The 25,501-nt window shown below is 49.8% G+C and overlaps 1 protein-coding gene across 2 annotated transcripts in view; it reads right to left on the bottom strand.

The window, feature by feature from the left end:
• LOC122385835 overlaps positions 1–25,501 on the bottom strand; it is a 40,669-nt gene that overhangs the window by 4,854 nt on the left and 10,314 nt on the right. Inside the window, exons 2-7 of one of the 2 annotated variants that reach the window (XM_043374415.1) lie at positions 17,365–17,733; positions 13,979–14,111; positions 13,028–13,206; positions 7,799–7,918; positions 7,545–7,568; positions 623–746 (exon numbers count right to left, since the gene is read on the bottom strand). In XM_043374415.1, coding sequence (XP_043230350.1) covers positions 661–746; positions 7,545–7,568; positions 7,799–7,918; positions 13,028–13,206; positions 13,979–14,111; positions 17,365–17,733 — 911 coding nt within the window. In that variant the 3' untranslated portion in view covers positions 623–660. The remainder of the gene's footprint in view (positions 1–622; positions 747–7,544; positions 7,569–7,798; positions 7,919–13,027; positions 13,207–13,978; positions 14,112–17,364; positions 17,734–25,501) is intronic. The other variant, XM_043374416.1, reaches the window with a different exon arrangement.

Below are 25,501 nucleotides of genomic sequence, written 5' to 3'. Positions count from 1 at the left end.
ATGAAATGAGTTCTAACAGCCGTTTGACGCTGTTAAACACACCCGACAGCGTCTGTGATATGAAGCTTTAAACGTCTCTCTATATATCCGGGCAAACGGTCAATGAATTTAAAGCGTCTGCTTATTGGCATCGATCTTCGTTCGGCATTGGATGCGAGTCACTCGCCGAAACGAGGTCATTTCATCACTAGTATTTCATCCTTTCCATCGCCAATTGACCACACAGTGGACGTCAGTATGCAATCACGACCGTAATGACCCACGATCGTGACCGTTACGAGACGCGTCACGACCCGTCACACGCACGGTCACGTATGTAATTGGTGCGGTCACACGCACGTCGTTTGTCATTGGGTAACGCTTCAGCGCTTCACGGTAGCTGGGCCCTTAGCGTGATGATGGGTGCGCATCTTCGGGCAACCATGCGTGGCAGCAAGTCATGCTTGTTGATGGTACAGTTTTCAGTTGGTGTGCGCCAGCTTATAACCACGTGCTTGCTCTGCCAAGCGATCTATCCTAAATAATGCTCATTGTTTTTCGCTTGACATTGCGCCAGGGCGATGTCTTAGTCCCCTAGGACTAGGACAGTCAAGATCAATGTCAGCAGTGTCAAGTTCATTACCAGTCTCTCAGGCGCAGAGCGGTGCTGGTCGCCCTCTACTATCGGTACAGTGAGATCGCGGAGAGCAGGCAAACGCCCAGAAGACCTGATGACAGCACCCCCGGCCCGCTGGCGCCGTTCATCTCTGTGGACAAGAGCAGAAGGGGGTCACTGACATCCGCCGGAAGCTGCAGAGTCGATCTGGGGAAGTTAGCTAAGCATGCAGTCAGTCGGGACAGAAAGTAATCCAGGACTTCGTGAAAATGATCGACGAGATAGTCACGGTGGAGTGGGATTCTCTGAACATATAATGACAGTTAAATCCACTAATTAGGTGACAGTCTAATATGGGATGGCTCAGAACGGATTATTCTTTATTCCGTCGGTGCTAGGAACTTAGTAATATTTTTAATTGGTTCTTGTTTTGGTTTGTGGTTGTATATCATAATTACGTTGAATTATCTAACCTACAAAAAGTATCCTGCCTTTATTTGCTTTATCGAGGCGCTAATGTATAAATCATTAAGTGTTTTGGTTACATCATTTTTGGGTAAATCTCTACACAACCATGTCTTTCAAATAGCGACGACCGATATAAGATAGGTTTCCGCCCTCATTTCTCCCTCATCCTTCGCGAAGCCTCTCATCGCCAGCCGCCTCTGAGCCCAATATCACTTACTCTACCTAGGCTTCCTATTCACCCGCCTAAACCAATCTCACCTCCTTCTCTCCCATTCCCGTCAGCCCATCGCCCATCTCTACCTCTCTGCTGTACAACCACACCGATACACCGGCCCATCAATCCGCTCTGAGGCTGCGGGAGCGCGGCTCGACCCACCCATTCACCGTCGGCGCCGACCAGGCCGCCGCGCGCCCGTGCGTCGTTCCCGACGGAACGGGCGTGTGGAGCCGTCGTTGCCGACGCCGGAGCGCTCGCTCGGCCCCGTCGGGACGGACCGGGTGCCAATTGGGATGGTCAGCGGCGCGCTCGGCCGGCCACGGGGCGGGCTTACCGGAACGAGCGGCTCTTCCTACTCTCATGGGCCGGTCGGCGCTCGGACGAGGCACTCCGGCTGGAGCCGTTCGGATCGTTCAGGGCCCGTTGTAGCCAGTGGCCGTGCCGCTCAGGGTGTTTGAGCCCGAGGAGATTTGTTCGGATTTCGTGTGAATTGTCAGGCGGCGTTGAAATGTTGATGCTAACAGCGACGAACTGAATGGAGCGGAACAATACAGGTAGACACGTTATGTAACGTGCTATTGCGAGCGTTTTGCAACTTTCTGTAGGGCAGCATTTTATACAATGCGAGCCAGGATAGTATTTTATTCGTCAGACCCGAGACTCCATATGGGCTTTATCGCCTTCCCCCTGATGACTCCGGGTCATTGCAGGAGCTCCCCGAGATCATTAGCCGCGGTCCCTGAGGCACAAGTGGCTCAGCCCCCAAACATTAGCACTGCGGCGCGCGCGCGCGACGGTGATCAGGTACGGCTCGTTTGTGCGTCCATCAGTGAGCATACGCATAGCTAGACACACACGACCCTCCCAGTACTTCACATCGCAGGGCCGGGGGGCCTCCGGTCTGTCATTGGCGAAGTCTGTCCCCCATGTGCCGTCCGTAAGTACGACGTTCGGGCGATGTCTCACGTCCGTACGACATCCTATAGTACGGTCATATGACGTCCGTGCGACTACAGACTAAGGGTAGATGGCCCTGTCTGAGGCCTCGCTTGGCCTGTGTCTGCACTGAAAACTTTTTTACCATTTCCTGAAGGGTAAACCCGCCATAGCATGGTAGCTTGACACACAGACGTTTTTTACCACCTTCCAGATGGTAAATTTTACTCTTTCATGAAGAGTAAACTCGCCAGGGAGGGGTAACATGACACACAGACGTTTTTTACCATCTTCTGAATGGTAAACTCTTTTGATTTACTCTTGTCTAGAGTGTAACATTTTTTGGGTTACACTCTTTGAAAGGGTAAATCTTTAACGGAACCCTTTTTTAGGGAGTAACGCATCATCTACTCTGTGCTTTACCCTCCTACAGAGAGTATATTCTTATGTCCTACCCTTTATCACATGGTAATGTTTACTCTTTCCTTTAGTGTAAACCCCCCAGAGGATGGTAACAGACCCACAGACGCTTCCTTCAGAAGCTTCACGAAGCTTCTGTTAACCGGAGCTCACCAACTAAAAAAAATGTTTCAAGAGCAACAATGTAGGTGTATTTGGCTTCCGTACAAACAATACGAGGGGCACACCAACCATGAACATTGTGAGACTCTTCACTTATTCATACAAATTTATACAAAGCGTTCAGCAATGCACAAGCGGTAAATAAACACCACGATACAACTTGAATGCAATTTGAATATGAATACAAGACATTCAGCGCCCTCATATTGGATTAGGCAGAGCGCACAATATTTGAAGTGAGCGACGGCGTTCCTGGGTGGTCGCCCGTCTGCGTGAGATAATGAGACTGGATCACTACAGTGCAAGGCTTTTTCAACGTCACCAACAAAATGCATAAACTTGTAGCATCACAACAAAATTAATGTACGTACTCACAACACTAGGCCACGTGGCCGTGCACGGGGTCCTGTTAACCAGGTCAAATTAGCACCACTCAACGGCACGCAATGCTCTAGCACATCGGTACTTACAATAAAATGTCCACAGAGGCTCTATAGGCGATGCACAACACACAAGCACAATCACCAACGGCCACGCCGCGCGGCACCGACACTGCTCACATCCGCTCTCGGAGACCAACGGCCGAAAACTGACAGATGCGCGCGATGCGCGCGGTCTTCAAACCGCAAACGGCCGATCTCGTTTCTGATTGGCTGATTGTTTCCATTTCAAATATCATCTTCACGAGGGTAAACAAGATCCACGCATGAAACGACTATCTGTACCCGAGTCATGATACCCAGGAGGAAAGAGTTTTCGTGATGTTCTGGATCGCGAGAGTAATATTGATATTTACATGGTAATGATACTCTTCGCTGGCGAATAAGCTCATATTAACCACGTACCGTTACTATGCACATAATGGTAGCAGCGAGTTACCCTTTCAATATACTATTATCTTGCGGGTTTGATGAAAATGAACTCTCCAGGAGGTAGTAAAAAAGTTTTGAGTGTGGTCACGTGTTCCGCCCGTTTGAGGGCGAGGACCGCAGGGTCGTCTGCTGTGTATACCGCAATGCGGAACGGAGCCCGACTGCGTCGGATGAGGGGATGGATTAGTCGAGGGTAGTTGCCGGGGTGTGCAAGGCAGCGTGAGACGATGAGCTATTTTTGCTGTTCTTGGCTACTTTCTATGATGTTTTTGCTCAGACTTGTTTCACAGTCGAAAAAAATCAGTTATCACAGTTAGAATTTAGGATATCACATATCCCCTTATGCTCAAACATATCTTATTCCTGATGGCACGTTAATTTAAACAATAACATTTAAACTGGAGTTGGTTTGTTACCCATCACGCGCGCCATGACACATAAAGCACCTTTGTGTCTGCCTCCAAAGGCGGAGTTGGACCTCCCGGCGGCCGTTCAGTGCGGTGACCGGCCGGTATCGGTCCCTGCGGGGTGACCTCGGTCGCCGCCGGCCGCCGTGCGGTCTCCCTGCCCCCGGGCCATCAATCGCCGTCACCAGGTCACACCCGCCGACCGATCGGCCCGGCTGAGATCAGGCGGCTGGCACGGGCCAGGACGATATTGGCCCAGACGTGGCATCGGTGGACGGTCAATATTCACAACGTGGTCTTAGGGTGAACAATGTATGTCAGTTGACCATTTTGTGGTCTAACCAGTGTAGTGCACTGCAGCGGAAGATCAACGTCCACGGTCTGTTCTAATCAGCTGACTTCCGTGACGACGACAATTCTAGCCTCTGAATATCTATTGCCACCATTCCCCATCCACTGTCCTATACGTAGGTCCCCCACCAGCCACCTTCCGTTTTCAGTCTACGGCTAGTCCACCTACCGTTCACCATATGTCCACCCCATTCCTGCCCCCATCCCTATCCCCACCTGTGTCAATGGCGGTCGTTCGATCGGCCCAGAGCTCAGTCTACTCTAGGTCAGGCCTGCGAGCCAATGTGAGTCGCCACCCGCGCCGGAGACGACGATCTATTCCTCTGCGGGACCCTCCCAGACCTCCGGACGCCTGGAGACGATTCGAGACGACTTGAAGCACTTGAGGTCGATTCGAGTGGGCGGCAGTTTTGTGCGGAGCTCCCGGAGAAGCTGGATCCGGTGCCCGCAGGACTTTGGGACGGGTTTAGATCGGCGACACGGCTGAACGGGTTGTGGGGAAGATGTGGTGAACTAATCTGCGAGTGGAGGCGGAGCGGGTCGCGAATGTGATGTATAAGCTGGGCAGAGATGTGAGGCAGCAGGATGTGGTGGGGTAGAAGGAAAAGTGAGTAAAATTTGTTTTGTAATCACACATATAAGGATAGATTATCAGCTATCACTATTTGGTATATTTCCACACAGAGACGCGATGAGCCGTGGCCAAAACGGTGGATGGCTCAGATCAGTGTCTAAGTTTCAAGGCGTGATGGGCGGTGGGTGTGGGCGCAGCGCGCCCGTATACCGTCCATCGATTCTGCGGCGCGCTCATCAGCCGCTCGACCGAGCCTGACCGACAGGGCGGTTAGCAACGCCGGAGCCTGACCGACAGGGCGGTTACCAACGACGGAGCTCGACCGACAGGGCGGTTAGCAACGACGGAGCCCGACCGACAGGGCGGTTAGCAACGACGGAGCCCGACCGACAGGGCGGTTAGCAACGACGGAGCCCGACCGACAGGGCGGTTAGCAACGACGGAGCCTGACCGACAGGGCGGTTAGCAACGACGGAGCCCGACCGACAGGGCGGTTACCAACGTCCGGGCCCGACAGACCGACAGGGCGGTTACCAGCGTCCGGGCCCGACCGACAGGACGGTTTTCAAATGACGAACCAACCACGGAAATAACTACCGATTTGTCCAAATATAGGAACACCGTCGGCGCTCGTCGCAAGGCGATTTCCATAAAATGAACGAGCGTTATCAGAATGACAAATTTCGTGAGGGATTGCAATGTCATTTATTTCACGAAGGCTTCCACTGGCCCATCGTTGACTTCGAGACCTCCCTGCTGTATATGTAAACACCATGTTTTCGCCAGTTCCATTCCGATCAGACGCTTATTCACGCCCACCTTTTGATCGGACAGAATCCAATAAAATCTCATCTCGGCCCAGATTCGCTCCAGCGTGGCCTCCAGCCATCGGTCTCTCGCTGTGCCACAGTCAGGGAGCGGCCAGAGATGACCATTAACAATCAATTACCCCGCGGAGATGGCAAATACTCTGTTGGCGCCGCTGGGCCCAATATCGGCTCTCGGCGGGCCACTGGGAGGACGCAGTCGGGGCCGGACCGCCGCCGTCGCTCAGAGGAGGGCTCCGGAGTCGATAGATGAGCGGTGGATGCATTCCGAGCAGGTGCTGAGAGACGGCGAGCGTCGAGCGGAACGGCCGAGCAACTGATCTGGTTCAATGGTCTAGTAGATTGGTGATATGGTATAGAACGACTATCTGACTGGCCAGAAATGAAGTGCAACGGCTAGACGACTATCCCAACAGTCCAGTCGATTTTCACAATTATTAAAGCGGACGACGACCCGACTGTGACCTTAATTATGCACGTTGTATGATTGGGCTAAATGTCTCTCACACTTAGACTTCTGATAGGCTGGATGACGGGCGTCTGAACGCCTTGGTCCCTGGGCGGCAAGCATGTGTGTGGCTGCAGAGGCACACAGCCCTGGAGGTGTGCCAGCCGGTCACAGGTCAATCGGGCGTCCAATCCCCACCGGACCGGCATGGAAATGGATGGGCCGTCGCACCGGACCGATTGCTGTTAATCACTGTAAGGTGCCGCCGGTACTGTTCGCCGGGGAATCCCCACGCGGCGACGTTCAGGTCAGGCCGTGTCAGTCAGCAGTGTGACCTCCGTCAGGGCGTGCCTTGCCAGGTCAGGGGGCCTGTCGTGGCCTAAAACGGAAGCCCCGTATATTTTTTTCAAGCCCTGTGAATGACTGTAAACGACCATTGCATTACTGCATTACGGTGCAATTGCACTAAATCGCTGCACTTTGCGCTAATCCTTTGTAGACAACCGCCAACAATAGAGAGCATTGTCAACAGACAAAGCGACCAGACGGTCAGCGGATCTGTCAATACGCAAACAATGACCGCGGCGCTAGCCAAACACTGGAACATCCCAGCAACGGCCATTGGCGTCAAAAACCGCCGCCGGTCGCGGTGCAGAATGGAACATCACTATTGCGCACGGTGTGATGACCAAAGTCATCCTTGAACTTCGGGTCGGAGTGACGGTTGATTTTCGGTATTCGCTTGCGTCGGTGCCTCCTTATTATCGTGACCAGTGGCGGATCCAGGGGGGGGGGCAAAATGGGCATTTGCCCCCCCCCCAAACGGCATAATTTTAACATTACGCCTATGGACGAGGCATGGAAAGAATCGATAAATTGTTATGGTTTGCCCCCCCCCCCAAAAAAAAACTCTGAGCTGGATCCGCCTCTGATCGTGACGCTAATTTGTTAAAAGGTTTTGTTTCAATTAATTGTCGTACCTACCACATGACGTATTGGTGGTAGTACGAGGGATTGTTGCTATCGACGCTTCACAAGTTCCAGCGCAAAATCGATGCCGTATAGCAAACTGTAGCGCCGACATACGAATAACTAGTACCAAAATTAAGTACCTAACTATTTTGCTGACCCTTTCGCCAATGTGATAGCAATCTAAAATGTCTTCCATCGCCCGCCTACCTTTACACGGCGAAAAGCTATTTATTGGTGGTATTACAATGAAATATTTCAAATCTAACAGCTGTAAATGTTCTGTCTGCACACTCACCTTTGCTGGCTGCCAGCACGGCACCTGAAACAGAAGAGAGAACGGCCATTAGCGCGGTGTGGCAAGCAAACGTAGACACTGGATGGTTGTAAAGAAAAACTTATTGTTACCTCAGGTGTCGTATAAAACTATGGTGCAAATAAGTTAAATCAGTTTCTGTCAACAGACAATGCTCCGCAATTTCCAAAGGAAACACAATCCCCACCAATCTAAAAGGCTACATCGCCATGCAACGAGCCGCGTGTTGTGCTTACCCTCCAGGACCCTGTCGGGACCGTAGTCCGGACCCAGGTCAGCCTCAGTAGCGTTCAGAGGCGAAGGTGCAGCGATTTGCGTTTCGTTATTAACGGAAGAAGTCGGACTAACAATGTCACCTGCGACAGCGGAAACGGAAGTTGAAGAAAACAGCTGAAAATAAGGCAAGACAAACACATGCGAAGAGCGAAGAGAGAAAAAAGAAAGCGTTTAACGGCTGCACCGTCAAGGTGACACCGTGAGAAAAGACGAACGTTTAATTAGCAACATAGCAGCGCGAGCAAAACAGAACAGATGACAGACAACATAAATAAACGGAGACAGGAGAACAGACGACGGAGCTGGCGAACGTCGACGCAGACGCCGAACAGCTGTGCGTGGCAGACACATTCTTGGCGGCTGTGTAAATCCTGGCAGACGGCGATAAATGCCCCCAGTCTGCGGTCTGGCCCGCATGTCTGCAATAACCGGCGTCTCGCGGAGACGTCTCGTCGCCGTTGCGGTGGCGTTACGCCCGGTAACGACTGCGTAACGCTGCCGTTACGGAGCCTTACCACGGCGGTGTCAGCTGCGTGACTCCCCCGCTCACCACATCACACGCTGGCCCGTCTGTTTCCAGTTATGTGTGCTTATGCATGACCCGTGTTCAGACGTGGTTCTGATGGGGCTGCGCGTGGTTTGTGTTGGCGAGGAGACAGAGGACGGGATTATTTAGGGCGCCATTTTCCGGGCTACCGGAGCTGTCGGAAGGTGACGCAGTATCGGTCTGGGATGACCCACGGCGGGATGGAGGAGGACGGCTTCCATAAGGCACTTACTCCGCCGCTGGTGCCTGTAGCCTTGAGGGTTGAGAGTTAAGACTTGATAATTCGGGAAAATTAGCATCAAATTGCATTTGAATATTTTTGATACGTGTGAAATGCGTAAGTTCTTGGATAAAATATGGATACAAGTCCTTATGCATAATATGCAGTGATAAACGTTTTTTTATCTTTTTGTTTTTAAACACTTTTGCGAAATCGTGCAAACCACGAATAGAAATAGTCACATGAGAAACAATCCCGGACAGTCGCGTTAGGTCCGCATTATATAAATCAGTCATTTTCCTGTGATCTAGTTACTTGGCTTTGAACTCAACTTCATCAACAAACCATTTGATTCCTCAGTAAAGGGCGCCTTTTACGAGATTCCGACCTGTTAACTTTGAGTCGCCGCCTCGGCGGACGGTTTTCACGGAGTGCCTTTGAGAGCTCGGCCCGTCTTTTATTGGGGACGGTATTCACAAGGCGGCTGCGCCTGCATGGAGCAGCGCTCATCGGAGGGTCAGATTGGATTTTAGTGGGTTCGCACTAAACGTAATCTGCAGAATGTCCAGCCTGTCATGATTAAGTTTGGTTCGTCTGTCATCAGCGAAAGTCGTACGGTGAAAAACCTCGGACTTGTCATGGATCGCTATCTCACGTTCGAATACCATATCACCCAGCTTGTAACTAAATGTACCGGTGTTCTCATATCACTGTCTCATTCCAAACATGTATTGCCTTCGTGGACTGTCGCCCATGTAGTGAACGCGCTGGTTGTGAGTTCTATTCGGTACTGCATCTCCGTCTATGGGACCTGTTCCAAAACCCAGCTACATCGTGTGCAAAAGCTGCTAAACTTTTGTGCCCGAGTCATCAGCGGGCGTCGTAAGTACGATCATATTTCCGATGTACTCCGTCAGCTTGGGTGGCTGCGTGCCGAGCAGCTTGTGAGCTACCACAGACTCTGTCTAGTCAAAACCGCCTTAGGTACTCGTCTGCCTGCCGATATAGCTGCAATGTTTTCGTTCGTTGACACTTCCTATGAAACCCGTCAGAATGGCCTGCTTTACTGCCCTCGAGCTAAGACATGTTCTGGTGATAGACGACTGGTTCACTGCAGTGCTGTGTTCAATCGGCTGCCTTGTGATCTGAAGTGCCTGAGGCGGCCTGCGTTCAAGCGGCGGCTGAGGCAGCTGCTGTTGCGTGAGGCCGGGGCCGGGTAAAGCTGAGCCTGTGTGCTTGTGTTGTGTTGTGTCGTATGGTCAGCACCGTCGCTTTTACCCGCTCTTTTCATCTGTTTTTATTCGTATTGACGCAGTGTGACTCGGGTGCGAAGAGCCATTGTATGGTGGATGTACCTATGAATACATTGATTGATTGATTGATCGCACCTGGTGGGATCTGGTTAGACGGGTTCATACTATATCAGAAAGTGATAAGATCTAGATACCAACAAGGTGAGGCACGTATACTGCCATCTGATTTTGCAGATTTTCAAGAATAGATCTACGAGTGGATATTACATTCTCCAATGAAAAAAAGCAATTCAAATATCCTTGACGACTCCATCTTGTTTATAATGCATATCTATGCCGTGTATAACCTACATTTGGTTAGTTCTAGGACGCCGGTGCTCTGCCCCGTCCAAAATGACGCGGTTACGCCGAGTTTAATTAAGTCGACCTCCTGTGTGCGGGGGATGCTCGAGTGGGGTGTGTTGCCGTGCCGACAAGACGGCCTGCGTGAGTGCCCTTAATCCCACGGCCAGAAAGTTAGTAGCCCAGCTTCTTCAAGTCAGGCGCCAGTCTGCAGTTACGCGGTCTGCCCCGGTGTTAAATATTTGGAAACGTCTCGAATAAACTCTGTCAGGATCGGAGCAGTTTTGCGAGGGCTCGCATGACGAATAAATTCCTTAAAACCTGAGCTAACTTTGGCTATAGGAGTTGGGCTATAGAAGTTTTCAGTATAAGACCCAATCTCGGGCATGTTGAGTTATAAGCGTAAGGTCGTCATGAATGTCTTATAGTTTTACCACATGCCGAGATATCCCTTTAACATTAGCACGTGCATTTGGGAAATGGCTTCGGCCCGCCTCGGCTAATGTTGAAGGTATTTGGGAAACGATTCGGCCCTAGGGCTTTTTGATTTTCCCAGACAAAGTTTTACTGAATATTCTGAGCGGAAGAACCAATTTCAAAGAAGATATTTACGGATTGTGTGTTCACTAACAGCAACAGCAAAAGTAAGTGACTGCGTGTTTACATACTTTTGCTGTCAACGTAATTCAACTAAACAAGGTTATCGTTCCAATGCCAATGTATTTTATTGCTGCAGAACATGGTCGGAATAATCATTATTTCTACATAATGCACGCAAAAAAACGAACAATTTAAATGCGTGAAGCATCTTTACTGCCACAATGAAACATTTGATATTGTTCCAGCTGGGATCCAAGATGCGTTTGATTCAGCGTTTCACCCAATTTTTAGTTTTCCTTACGGTTTCCTCACTCCTGCTGGACTCCATATCTTTATTCTAACTTCTGGCGTTTCACCATCTTCATCCTCAGCTTTTTCAAACCCTAAATAAGGGGGAAGTAGGAATTTCATCTTTTATACTCAACGCAGCCTAATAATGAAAAACACAAACAAATAATCACGGTGACTATATATATGAACATAGTATTAATATAATATTAACACAATATTAAGATTAAAGTGTAAAATATCAAATGAATATGATATTAACTGTTGCGCCGGTACGGCATGTGGTAAATCTCTTCCCAACCTTGGGCTGTGAAAATGCAGTTTTATTCACCTCGGTTTTTTGCTACGGACCTCGTGCCTACCGGCACTCGGTCCTCCGCACAAAAACCTCGGTGAATAAAACGCATTTTCCCAGCCCCGGTCGGGAATATATAATCCTAAGGAGGATACACAGCAAGACGATGACAACCAGTTGTTTGATTTCCCTAGAAGAGAATTGTCCAGTGACAGCATTTTTTTTTTTAATCACTTACATACGCATTTATGATCAGTCTTGCAAATTGTTTACAAAAGCTGCGAATTTAGGTTTATGTGTACAGTTCAAAAAACAAACATTTGTCCCACCAAACCATTTGTAAATAAGGCACGATGGTTAACATAAGCATTACATGAATTTTAAGATAAAAAATATCCAAAGAAACCGAAGGTTCTACATAGCAGAGTCGAAGAAACCCTTCCCGATAACTTCTGCAGTAATGATTCCCGCTGACAGTTTTACAAATTATGATCATGATGCAAGCCATCAATAGCCGGATTCAGCGACGTGCCGGCCATCTATATTCCCTCTCCGACATCCTCGATTATTTAGCAGGCTGTGGGAATTTCAGCGAACACCTTTCCCACCCTGATGATTTATGAAGGAAGAAGCGTTGGCTCAAGTATCATGAGCTAGTTGCAAGGTTTGGAGTGTAAACGCCCACCAGCGAACGCACCCTGCATTATGAGCGATGCGAGGCAGTCACGATACCGAAGACTTTTGGTCGAACATCTCATAGCTTCTACACATACCTATTGCCAATCTGGAGTTTGTCTTCAAATCACGGTTGGTGATGAAAATCTAATACACGGTTTTCCTAAATTTGAACGCGATGCGGAAGAATTACTTCACCAAAAATAATCCAAAAAATGAATACAATTTTCGAACTCCCATTAATTGGTTATTACCGAAATGGAATAAAATTGCCGCCACTGCACTCAATGTCGGTCTATACCTGAATGTTGCAACATTTTTCAGGTTTCTCAGGACCAATGTGTGGAGGAAAATGAAGAGCTAATGCGGCGGACTGCAAGGCTGTCTGTCTGTCTCGGATTCATTGTGTCCACAACGAGGCTATGGATGTCCATCCTGATGAAATGGCTAGGTGATTGATATCGCCATTGTGTGTCCAATAAAGCCGTGATATTGTGGTGACAATGGCATATCGTTTGTCTTGCAGACTGATGTCAAGTTACTCTATTCCAACTAAATTGGCTCCGCTAGTGTTGTTTCTTATTCCAATGGTTTTAGAGTAATGTATGGCGCTTTCTTGTTTGTGTGTTGCAGTATTTTTATGTACAATTTTTATGCACTGGTCTTTTTTATGCAGTATTTTTACTGCAGTATTTTTACCTTTTTTTGCTAGAATAAAAACGTAACTACAAATCCAATCCAATGCATTGCGTTGCAGGCTTATCGTGTCTTATTCGCTCGAATAAAAAGAATAAAGAAAAGAAATAATGATGGAAAAGTACCAAATTCGTCAAAGAAAGCGAAAGTATGCGAATTGCGAGCACGTGCCGGTTCTACAACTCACCTCCTTGAATCGATGACTGCGCCCAGGACCAGTATGACCATTCACCACTGCCGTTCTTAACCGACCACCCGCTCTAAAACACTCACCATACGAGTACGTGATGGTCCGTTTCTCCATGTAGGGCGTGTCGGGAACGCTCATAACACACTCGAACTCTGTGTTGCCCTCGAGGGACGAATCCTCGATGGTGGCGTGCGCCGCGGCGTCATACAGGGAGTCGTCAGTGGTCTCTGTCCACTCTGTGACGTCCGCCAGTGGCTTCCGGCTGAAAGGAGACGCAGACGTCAATCGCGGTCATAGCGCGGGCCAGAGACACTTTTTGAGTGATGGACATTTGAGGAAATTTACGGCGCTTATGCTTTTGGTCGGTGGGATTTGGCTCATAGGCGGTACAATCAAGCACATTCAAGGTTTCAGGAGTGCTGGCATGACATCAGTCCCTCTCAAGACTGTAGTTAGCCGAGTCAAACGTAAAAGGCCAGTTTTCCATTCAATACTGAGCAATAGGATTGAATTCATTGTTGGTGTCGCCTTGTTTTTTATTGATGCTGATGCAAAATTACAGTCATTTCTCCAGATACCATTCTTTTTAGCAAGACTGCAATGAATTAATGCCACTAAATATGTCTGCTATCATTAAGCACTAAAGGTGGTTGTGCCGTTTGTTTTTCTCCTTCAACATCCCTGAGGACTTAAAAAGAAATATCATAAATCGTTACAAATCACTGAAGTTTCAAATAGATGTAACTGATTCGCCAACAAACACCTTTGAAGCTGGCTGTATTTTTCCGTAACGGTTCAACTTTTATCGCTTTTTTTAACTCTCTCAAGTTTCTCTATCGGGAGCTCAACTACTGCAACATGGGTAATTGAGACGACCAACAGTTTAGTCGGAGTTGGCCGGGCGATTGACTTACTTTTTGCTAAGATAACAGCTGAACGCTTTACGTTGGAGAAATCACAATAATGAAGGGAAAATATTGCATCGGAAAGGGTCATAAAAAGACAGATTTGTTGCGTGCGACAAGTGAGCTCACCTGTCCTTGTTGCCCTCCTGCGTGACGAAGAGCTCCAGCTTGGGGGCCGGATAGACGCCCTCCACCAGACAACTGATATTGACTGATGTGGGCGAGGGCTTGTCCTCGGTCAGGTTCATCGTGCGCGCCGGGGCTGAAGGAGAAAGAGAAACACGTCAAAAGCTGATAGAGGGGGAGAACATCATCAGTACCTGACAAGTGAGATAATGATAATCTTTGTGGATTGCACGTGCATTCGTGAACGAATGCTGTTTTCATAGCTCGTCCATTACCCTTCAAGTTTCCGCCTCGCCCATGCCAAGCCACACTTCCCGTATGGCCGTCATCTTCGCTGCCAAACCCGCTCGGCACGAGTTCTCCCTCTCCCCATTCCCCACATCGACCTCGATGGCCCTCCCACTAACTTGTCCTACTGGCTATACGTTGAACAGGACACAGGCATCCAACTCACGCCCGTCTTGTCTGCGATGCGCCCCGCTCGCGTCCCGCACGACGCACAGAGCACTCACAAACGCCGGAACGCGCGCCGCGCACTCCGACGTCCACCCCGCATCACACACCACCCAGTAATTGGCGAACGGTTCGCCGCCGACTCGCCCCGCCCCGGGGCATAATCAGTGTCATGAACGGCAAACTTCGAATGAGCAATCAATTATCGGGAGCGGACGGGGCGTTCCGAAGGGTGGAATGCGGTCAGGTCGGGAGACGGGGCGGGCTTGGGAGGCGGCTGGGCTGAGTGGTTCGGAGCGCTCTGCTCACTGGCACGCTCCCGCTGCCGTGCGCGGAGCTCGTAACTTTGGAAGACACCGCCGCGCGCGCCGTCCTGAAATGTGGACGCCCACCGCGAATGGTATCAATCGCCGTCTGTGGCTAACTTCTCGGGGCAATTTCGGGGCGCGGTGAATTACCACACGCCGGCAAACAGCCGCTGCCGTAATTGAATATGGGAGTAGTTTGGCGCTGAAGTATCTGATGAGGTGGCGACGAAGTATGGAGTCTATGTTGGCATAAACGACTGATGACTGACATTGTGGGGCCGTTCTGTTTTGGATGAATGCCAATAACCATGAGGAATAATGCGCCCAAGCATGTAGCATTGTTTTCAGTGTGCATGCTCGACAATGTGCTTGAATGTAATCAAAAGCCAACATTCTTCACGTCTTTTTTGATTTGTCTGGATCATGCGAATTTTACTTATACGTTATGAACGTCGGGGTCTCATTTTACCACATTTTACCAACATTGACTGCGTTTGACATGACAATGCTAGTGCTTTCTGAAGCAGCTTAGCAATTTCTTGGAAAGCGTGAATTTATTATCCATCAAGAAGCCAATATTTAAATCGATATTCATTACAAGACTACTACCGGACAAATATGGCATAAACTTTTAATGGGCTAATATAACCAGGATATAACAATCTAACTACTCGGCGATAGGATCGACCAGCGGCCACCACATCAGCTTCCCCCGGGCCTCTGGGTTTGATGGACGCCACAGGGGGACCGTTAGAGTCGCTCCTGACCTCATCCGGCCCAGTCCGTCCGCCCATCACTCTGCCGTGAGGCTCGCGCCGCCAACTAATAACACATTACCCGGCCGGCATTATAGTTTAATGAGTGCACGCGCATCGTTCGATTGAATTAGACTTCTGGCTCGGACGGGGCGGCCTGCGCCGCGGGCTGGAGCCGCATACTGGAGTGGTGCGCTATCCGGCCGCAGAGGAATTTGGACTGATTTCGTCTGGGGTTCGACGGTCGGCGCCCCGCCCTGCTAGCTCTGCCTTCCCCGCTCGGTCGCGGCCGTTGCCGCTGTTCTGCTGTCGCTTTCGATGCCCGGCGCTGGGCAGTGTGAGTGATTTTCTCTCTCTGTCCGTCTGTCTGCCGGACGGCTCGATGGTTGAACAGCCGTCAGTCGCGCGGCTGGTCGGGGAGTCAGCCCGGTACCCAGCTGTTGGGAGACGGATAGCTGCCGACCAGGCGGGCCAGCCGGCGCGGCGGCAGAGCTCTGGGGTGGTCCCTCCCCCGGCCGGGAGCTGACCCATCCCTCCCGCCGCGCCGGGCTCAAATAGACCTGTCGGTCCCCGAGGGCAGCCGCGGTGGTCAGCCGACGTCCGACAGACCGACAGACATACCCAGACACACAGACAGACAGACGGGCATACAGAGGCCAGACGGAGCTAGGCAATCGGCAGCGGCAGGTGGTCGCTTTTCAACCAAATAAGTCGGCAGTCGGGTAGTTTTTGCAGTAATAAATAACCAATTTGTAACAGTTTCTCTGGTGTAAGTTTGCGACGGTTGAGCTGTTGGCCAAACATGTGGCCAGGTGATGGAAAGTTATCGGAAAGTGTGTCTCGAGTTTGTATTTCTTTTCAAAGACTCGCCGTTTCACTCGATTGATGAGTTAAACACTCTAGCAAACTGTCGGACATGTGGCTCAACATCAAAGCTCTTGTGTGATACTTGCGAGAAAACTTGACTCACTACTTGATTTGTGGAGTGTCGGCTGCCAAGCTATAAGAAGCGACCGAGTTGCAAGCGCACGGCTACATCCCGAGACAAACTGGGCCCAGCGAACTCAAACAACCGCCACCTCGACCTCCCACCGCGGGAGACCCGAGATGACCGTGAGTTTTATCGGCCAGCTGGTAACCAGTCCGCCGTCACCTGTCCTTCACCATCGGCGCCAGCTGTTCCCGACCCGCCCGAGTTGGCAGCCGGCACTCCTTCAGTTGGCAGCCTCCTCCGGCGGCGTCAGAGCCGGGGATGCGGGGGCGGCAGGGGGCCAGGGCGGCGGTGGTCGGCTATTATTAAATCCACCGGCTGGGGATACAATCTGGCCGCCGCCACCTCCTGGTTTGTGAAGAGAGGGTCGCTGTGTCGCTTCGTATGTAGGCTATGGTGCCACTACTAACGCGAGGTGATAGCGGGTTGCACGTGAGGTGGAGGGCCGCGAGGGTCGTTGAGGATCCGCTGAGATACAGGCGCTGCACTGGTGGGACGCCGCCGAGGCAAAAGTGGAAATGGTGTTGCGTCGTACCCGGCGACTCCATGGGAGGCTTCTGAGCCTCTTTTTTTAATTGACTTTGCCACTTGCAGATGCTGCCGAGCAGCTTATTAGAACACTTCATAGTTATCATAGTCTTCATAGTCTTCATAGTTAGCATCTTATTTTTAGACTTACCTAGGTATATTCGCAAGAATTCCGCTACAAACCGGCTGGTTCATATAAAAGAGCGACACGGACTTTCATCAATCCTGAATTGCTTAGTTGGTGTCATTAACAAAGACTATTCAATGATGACTGTGTGTCTGTATGTCTGTATGTCTATATGTCTGTAATACACACATTGTAATCAAAACACTACACTGAAGTGACGAACTCACCGTAGACGACCATCTGTTTGGAGCGGATGTCGAAGTTGACCTCTGTGGTGACCTTGCACGTGTACTTGCCGCCGAGCTCGATGGTCGGGTTGATGAGGCTGAGCGCCCTGTGCTTCATCAGCGGGTCGGAGGACACTTCGTGATCCAGATTCACCCTGCCCTTGAGGATGCCGGCCGCCGAGGGCTGGCGGCCCTTCACCCACTGGTAGACGGGGGCGCTCAGGTCGTTAAAGAACCAGCGCACGATCAGCATGCTGATGTCACTCTGCTCGCCCAGGTGGTACTCGCAGTCGAGCACGGCGCTGGTGTTGGTGTTGTGCTCCACCACCGGCGGCACGTGCAGCTCCGTGATCCGGACACAGTCTGAAACTGGAGATGGAAGGGAGTTAGTGGTGGATCAGATAAATAGCTCTGGTCATGGGGTGTGATAGTGTGATGAAATGTTGAGCTTTGTTATTGTTAATTGTTGTTACATAAAAATGACTTAGATAGCTTGGACGGAATGCTGCTGATCCGACAAAGTGAGAAACACATCGCCAACCCAAGTTTCTAAATAAGGTTCTTGTTAGTTTGTTTATATAAACAATTCCGATGTAGCTGTCGGAGAACTAGAAACATTGGCTATTTGCTTTCAGAATTGGAGCATATATGATTTCAAAATGGGCTATTCAAACGCTAAAATGGGATGCGTCCGTTGCAATTAAACGCGCTAAATCCGAGACTAATCCTCGACTGAAAACGAGCCTTCTCGCGCCATTCATGCATGCAAATCGGCCGGCGGCAGTTGGGTCGTGCTGGTGTCTGCTCGTATCCTCTATTATTAGCTGCAACAGCAGCGCTGTGAGGTAACGCGTCGCGGCCTTTGACTGTCGGCTGAGCGAGCTCGACCAGAGCGAGCTCGGCTCCGGCCAGGTCCCGGAAAGGTCAGCTCTGTCTCTGTCGGAGTTTGTCGGTCCCACCCAGGTCAAAAGGTCACGATCTGGGCCGGTGGCGCTGTCATTATGTGGCCCACTTCTAACACAGGAGTCAAACGCTGATAAATGTTTACAATTTAGGTGGGATGTTTGTGGAAAATTAATGGGTTTCCATTCTGAGAAGCAAATGGCCGATTTTATGGGTTGTTTGTAGGAAAGGTTTTTCGACGAGCTACTATGTTTTAAAAGGACATTAACGTTTATTCTTCCCTGTTTGATTTTTCCTTGACTTTCAATGTTGCCTTTGTATGAGCAGCATCGAAGTCAATACGTGACCCTCCTCTCTCGTGTCCCATTACTTCCGATACAATAGGCACGGTTCGTCGGAAGGTCATCTCAGGCTCAAAAGAAACGATAGGGGAGAGCGGGGCCAGTTGAAACACGGGGTCAGATGAAACATGGCTTTATTTTCAACAGTATGCAACATATGGCGTTGCCGACACCACTGCGCATCCGCGCTCGACCACTTCCTTTGTCAACGGCGTTTGGGCGGCAAACGGACGGTAATTTTGATTTGACACTTGTTTTTGTGTTTTTGAGGGGCGTTTGGGAGAAATCGTTTTTATGAATATTTTGTGATATCTCATATACCTTTGTTTGCTGAAAGAAGAACTCTTGGCTCCGGAATAACACCTTATTTGGCCCTTCATTCAGCATGATGCCGTCCCTCCAGCTCGTTTGACATGTGCTTTACGGTGCGTGCGAGATGGCGGGAGCGGATGGGGTCAATTGAAACGCTTCTCTGAGGGTCAGTTGAAACAGGGCCACAGGCCGTTTCAATGGACCCCGGTGACCTTTGCAATGGTTATTGTTCAGGGGCTGTAAACATTAAAGGAAATAGTCCACCTTTGAAATGAGCTTTTAAACTGAAATAGTAGTTTAATAAAGCTCAATTTTTGACCCCTTTTCTCCAGCCTTTTGCTTGAAAGCACACTATAGCCTGAGATATTTCTCATTTTTCTCATCCGCCCATTTTACCACAGTCTATGTACTTTATGTCACCTATTATGAGGAACTTTGCACTTTTAGCTTTCCAACGACCTATTGAGTGTAGCATTTGGAAAAGTAAACCGGACAAAATATCTCCTTAAGAAAGTGGCCTTAAAGAGGAAAACATCCCATTGTTAAGGATAGGTGCAATTGACCCCATGGGCTGGTTCAATTAACCCTCGCATCGGGGTCATTTGAAACGGGCGTAGAGCTGTTTTATAAGCATGCGTTTGGCAGCAAAATATGTTTGAAACATAATTTTACATATCTTAAAATAAAGCCAAAAGAGCATATTTTTTCATGGCATTGTGCATTTTTCGATATGACAACTAGATCTCGCTGTGCATGTCAATGTATAAAAAGTGGTTCAACTGGCCCCGCTCTCCCCTATATACCATTCGAAAGCTGACGGTGAGCTGATTCCAAAAATGTAATTTTTATAAAAATCGATCGATGGCCTTTTTTGAAAATTGCGTTTTTGTAAAAACTTAATAATCTTTTATTCAACGGGCTGTCCCGGACATTCTTGAAAACATAAACATGTATTTTTAAGTTCCAGTGAAAGCTGAACGCCAAAAGAACAATATTTAGCGAAGCAATATTTCCAATCATTCATATGCGTCTCCTACAGCCGACAATAAGGCGCAATCACACAGCTCAGTGTCACGATGGGCCAAAGTCCGCCACACAGAAGCGTGAAATGACCCTTATCGACTCGCAGACCGGGCGCTCTCGGCCCGCCTGACCAGCCACGGAAAGAACGTTCGGCTCTCGTTCTACTAAACAAATGTCATATTTGTCAGTTTAACTGTCCACATCGCTATTAAAGTTATTCAGGATACCTGTGAAGAAAATTCATTGTTCTGTCATCTTCACATCATGCATTAATTTGCATTTGTTCATGTCTACTTTGCTCAATTGAGCTTGGTATCATGCCCATATAAGGAAAATTGGCCGCGCTGAAATGTCAGAGGTTGCACCGGCCTCAGCTCGGGTGGAGTGGGGGTAGCGCCCGGTGGGGCAGGGTAACCTTTGACCGGTCGCACGGCCGAGCAGCTGTCATCAGTACAGCCTCTGACAGTGAAACCTCGCTCACTTCCCCTGCGCGGGCACTGATCGCAGCTGGATGGAACAAAACATGTATAAGAAAAATGTAAATTAAAGCATGTTGTAAATCAAGCAGAACAATGAATTTTCTTCACAGGTATCCTGAATAACTTTCATAGCGATGTGGACAGTTAAAGTGACAAATATGACATATGTTTAGTAGAACGAGAGCCGAACGTTCTTTCCGTGGCCGGTCAGGCGGGCCGAGAGCGCCGGGTCTGCGAGTCGATAAGGGTCAATTCACGCTTCTGTGTGGCTGACTTTGGTCCATCGTGACACTGAGCTGTGTGATTGCGCCTTATTGTCGGCTGTGGGAGACGCATATTATTGTTATGAAATATTGCTTCGCTAAATATTGTTCTTTTGGCGTTCAGCTTTCACTGGAACTAAAAAACACATGTTTATGTTTTCAAGAATGTCCGGGACAGCCCGTTAAATAAAAGATTATTAAGTTTTTACAAAAACGCAATTTTCAAAAAAGGCCATCGATCGATTTTGATAAAAATTACATTTTTGGATTCAGCTCACCGTCGGCTTTCGAATGGTATATACCGTTTCTTTTGAGCCTGAGATGACCTTCCGACGAACCGTGTAGGACCCTGGGGTCGTCCCTGGTAGAGGTAGTGACGGTCACGTCCTTACCAGCCTCGTTGGGAGGTTCCTGCTGACCCAGGGTCGTGTCTATAGGCAGTGAGGCCACTCCGGTCCGTCCCGGCTGCTCAGTTCGGGCTAACTTTTTCCACACCACGGCGGGTGATGACCCGGCCAGCTCATGGCAACGGGGAGTGACTCGACCAGGCCATGGCAACGGGGAGTGACCTGACCAGCCCATGGCAACGGGGAGCTGGGGTGGACGTCCGGTGGTGGGTGGCTGGAGGAATTTCCAATATGATGCAGGGTGGCCGGACATGTGATAATGTGAAATTAGACGTGATGGGGTGTGCGTATGGTGTCAATTTATTTGAAATAACAAATCAACGTGTAGTGTTTTATCTGTTAACTTCATCTGCCGAAGAACGGGTAGACAAAAAATTGACGCGGATTTTTAGTTCCTAGACGAAAGAACTTAACCTTGACGAACTCCATTTCAAGCCATGTTTCACCATCTAGAAGTGTATCTGTTTCTTCCTGTTCATTAACTCTGCACACAGACCTTCATTTCCTCTCCATCAGAGCCGCAGCTCCGAACAAATGCCCTCACATCGGACGATGACACGACAACCACTCTCCGCGGGACTCACGCTGTCCCAGCTACAAATCGCCCTACGCCTTTGCTGCAACAAAAACACAACAAAAACGACCGCCCGGCTCGGTCTCCCTCAGCGGGCTCTCTCTGACATTCAGTTTACGTCTCTGTCCGACCAAGGTCGGTCGCCGCTCGGCGCTCTGAACCGTTTGTCTTTTCGTCGGGCCCCGCGGCCAGTTGGCGGTCGCGACGGTTTGGTTCGGACGCCCCAGGAGAGAGGGAGGGAGGGGATGGGGGAGGAGGGATGACAGTGGGGGGGTGGTGAGACGGTGGGTTGCTCCAGCAGAAGCCCACCGAGACGCCGCGACTCGTCGCCCTGTTCTGGGCCGCGTCACGTCCTCCAGTGACGGCGAGCTGTCCCCGTTAATTGATTCCTTTACGCCGAGCTGGCTTTGCGATTAAACTGTGTCAGAAACGGGCGGCTGGTATAAGAAAAACGGCCCGGCTTTTTGTCATCGCTGGCGTCTGTCGACACAGCAGCAGTCGTGCTTAAAAACGGGACGTCCCGACGTTAGCGCGGTGGGTTCGCGCCGGCTCCCTGCTTGGGCTCGTGTGAGCCGGCGCGTGGGACCGGGTGGAGGCGCGGCCCGTGATGGCACCCCTTCTGCCGTCGGCGCTCCTATCTGGTCATCAGAGGTGCGAGCGGCGCGAGGGAGTAATGACAAGGTCCTCCGCGGCAGGAATGTATCCCGGTCACACCGGCGGACCAGCAGAAAAACGGCCGCAGCACCTCCACTCAGAGGGACAAACGATCCCGCCCAGATAGCGCCGCCAAAAACAAGATTAAAATGACAAATGGTGACAGTTTTGTGAATGCTCTTCACAAAGGGTTGTTTGAACTCAGAGAAATGACTTTGTTTTGTGCTGTGGGTCACGCGCAATAACGTTTAAAACGCACGCACAAGTTCAAGGATTGGTCGGTTTTTCAAACAATTGTGTATGAAGTCTCATCAGCTGTCTTTGAAAACGAAACCTGTTTGCTCTGGTGTAGCTATGAGACCTACCAATTCGCGAATGTTTTTTTATCTGCAAATTTCAGGTGCTTACGAACTTCGTATAGAAATACATCTTGTTTGTCTAATTGTTATTTTGTTTCCCAACCACTCGCTGCTCACTGCGTCTCAGGAAATTCCTCCATGTCTTTTCTTGTTCACTGCATGGCGTTCCGTGCGACTAAAAGAAGAATCCCGGGGTGGCTCGGGCTCCTTTTATGTCCGCTTTACGAGTCGGGCAGTGGTGGAAGTGATAGGTCAATGAGAAGGAGGATACATGGCTAACCGTCTGTTGTGCCCCAAGCGACCCGTCTCTCTCAATAAGGATCTTCCAAGGCACGTCCGGCCGATTCAGGCTGGCCTGTAGAAAAACGCTGAATAGAGCGGCAGGGAGATGGCAGCGCAGCTGACAGACCTGTCCCACGAATAGCTAGAACTGAATGAAGACAAATACCGACCGCAGAATAACATCTGTTGATACGAGTGAAAGGAAAATCGAGCACGACATGCAAGAGGAGTAAAGTGGAGAAGATTTGTTTAGATTCTTGCAACCGAATGCCTACTAAGCTAAGCAGAAGGCACCAATTGAACCAAACAATTCATTTTGAGACTTGTATCCCAGATGTCTATCGGATATACCGACAGCTGGGCGTGTTGGACAAATATCGGCGGTGTCGGCCGGTCGCGCCCTGCCGTGTGGTCCGGTTTAACGGATCACCTGGTGGCTGTTCTGGACAGCGCGCGCCGCTCATTATGCTCATTAGGGCGTTCGCGGCGCCCCGGAATGCGCCGAGACAAAAGACGGCGCAGACGGCGCCCGTGTCGGCTGAAAAGGGCGACTCATTTGACCTGGGTAATGAGCGGTGGCATATCCAGTCAGATGAGCCGGTAACGGCCCGGATGAGGCCCCAACGAGACGGCTGAATGGCCTGTCGTATCGGCCGGCGGCGAGAAACGACGCGGCCGCCGCGCCAGATTTGCGTTTCAATGAGAGCAAAGCCGCGGTCGGGTGGCTGGTAAGCTCATGCTTTGTCTAAGGAATCCGGAAAATGTCCGAATAACAAGCCAAGGAGCTAGTGAATCCAGGGCGTCTCTTGCTGGTGTAAGGGAATAGCTGTAGTGACTACCGAGCGAGAAACAATTCATACATCCTCAAAGCATAGATGAACATTGAACATATTCAGTAAAGAAACAACAAAAGGCAGCAGCCGCAAGCATGCGTGCAATGAATGGCAAGTAGTGTTTTCATCCTATCAGCGTATTTTGAGCCCCGTTTACGACATAAGCTGCCAACGAGCAAACACAAATGGCGTTATGCAGTCGGTGTGTGCCCCCGGTTCACCATTCTGGCCTCCCTCAGCGGCCGTTTGGGCGAACCATCTCGGGACGAGGCCCATATATATGCGCTTCTCGGTGAACTACCTACTTCTCCCGGCTCTGGCAGCTCAAATAAGGAAGCGTCCAACTGCGAGCCTAATTGCCCGCCCGGAGAAGGTTTTTATCCCGCGGAATTTTGATTAATCCGACAGCCCGCCAAAACACGCTTGACCCTCGCAGTGACCTGTACTGCCCCATTATCTGGCCACGTTCGTTTAATAGACTAATTTAATAATAATTAGTCATCGCGGATTTAGGGATCGGCAACCGTTATTCGACTTAAGAAGTAGCACGCAATTACATTGCAGTCAGTCACAGAGAAAAACCCATCGAGTCGGATCAGTGGGCGGACCGAGCGTTTTACTGTGGGTCGTTCATCTGCTCATCTGGTGGACGTCAGCTCTCTAGTCGTTACAAGTTCTTATTTGTCACGATTAATTTGGTTTTGATCGCCGTTTACCAGTGATCGTGCCGGGAGTAGGGATGATTTTTCTCCAGTCACTATTAGGGGATGACGCGCGATGTTTAACCCATGCCTCCTGGTGTGTTTGGCGACCTCACTAATACACAGGACTGGCCAAAATGGACGGCTTGGTTATTTATCTCTGCCGGATCAGGTACCCTTTTAGAATTAGGTAGACGGATGGCGAGATGATTTATCAAGGCGACTCAGAACTCAACCTGGAAAAACAAAAGACCTAAGGAAGACTTTGGAATGAAAAACTTTGTTTCTTGAAAACTGTGCTTTGGACGGTCAGTAGGTATATGTAGCAGTGCCGCCTCCTTTCCACATATATTTAATGTCAATATTATTGTCATTGTCACAAGTAAGATATTTTTCCGATGATACAAGTTACCGGTTTAGATTGTTGACATGCAATCATTTGCTGATACAATGCATTGGACCCAAACACAATTTAGCTTAGGTGTTATTACCAGCACGCCATATGCCTGAACTCCCATATGACATGTCCGCAGTCCTGAGCAGCCAATTTGGGCCTGGCGCCGGACGGTTTAAAGGAATGCCACCACTGACTGCGCCATTATAAATCACATAGCCTCCATCCCCTGATGACGGTGGTAAATCCTCATCAGCTGCTGTAAATCAGACGGAAACACCCCGGCTGCAGTCGCCACTTCGATTGGAAATCTTAGCAGCATGCCTCTTCCAGAAACTAGCTCAAGGAGGACATCATTAGAACACTGCAAGACCAGCGCTGAGCTAGAACGAAACCCAAGCAAAAATGTATTCCCGGACAGTCTCGGCCATTTCAGCATGAGAGCTTCATTTCAACGGCCGCTACAGTTACTTAGGGAACGGAACGGCCCACCAGAGAGTGGATATTTCGAATGAAAGCTTTCTGACAGCTTTAGAGTTGGCAAGAGACTGCTGGAAGTACCCAGGAACGCAGTTACGATGTAATTGTGTACCAGCTTAGAGTGGGCAAAGG

This window comes from Amphibalanus amphitrite, unplaced genomic scaffold, assembly GCF_019059575.1.
Source record: "Amphibalanus amphitrite isolate SeventyFive unplaced genomic scaffold, NRLGWU_Aamphi_draft 000233F_arrow, whole genome shotgun sequence".
NCBI lineage: Eukaryota > Metazoa > Arthropoda > Thecostraca > Balanomorpha > Balanidae > Amphibalanus > Amphibalanus amphitrite.
The sequence above is the reverse complement of the archived record's forward strand: the minus strand, read 5'-3'. Positions and strand labels throughout refer to the sequence as shown.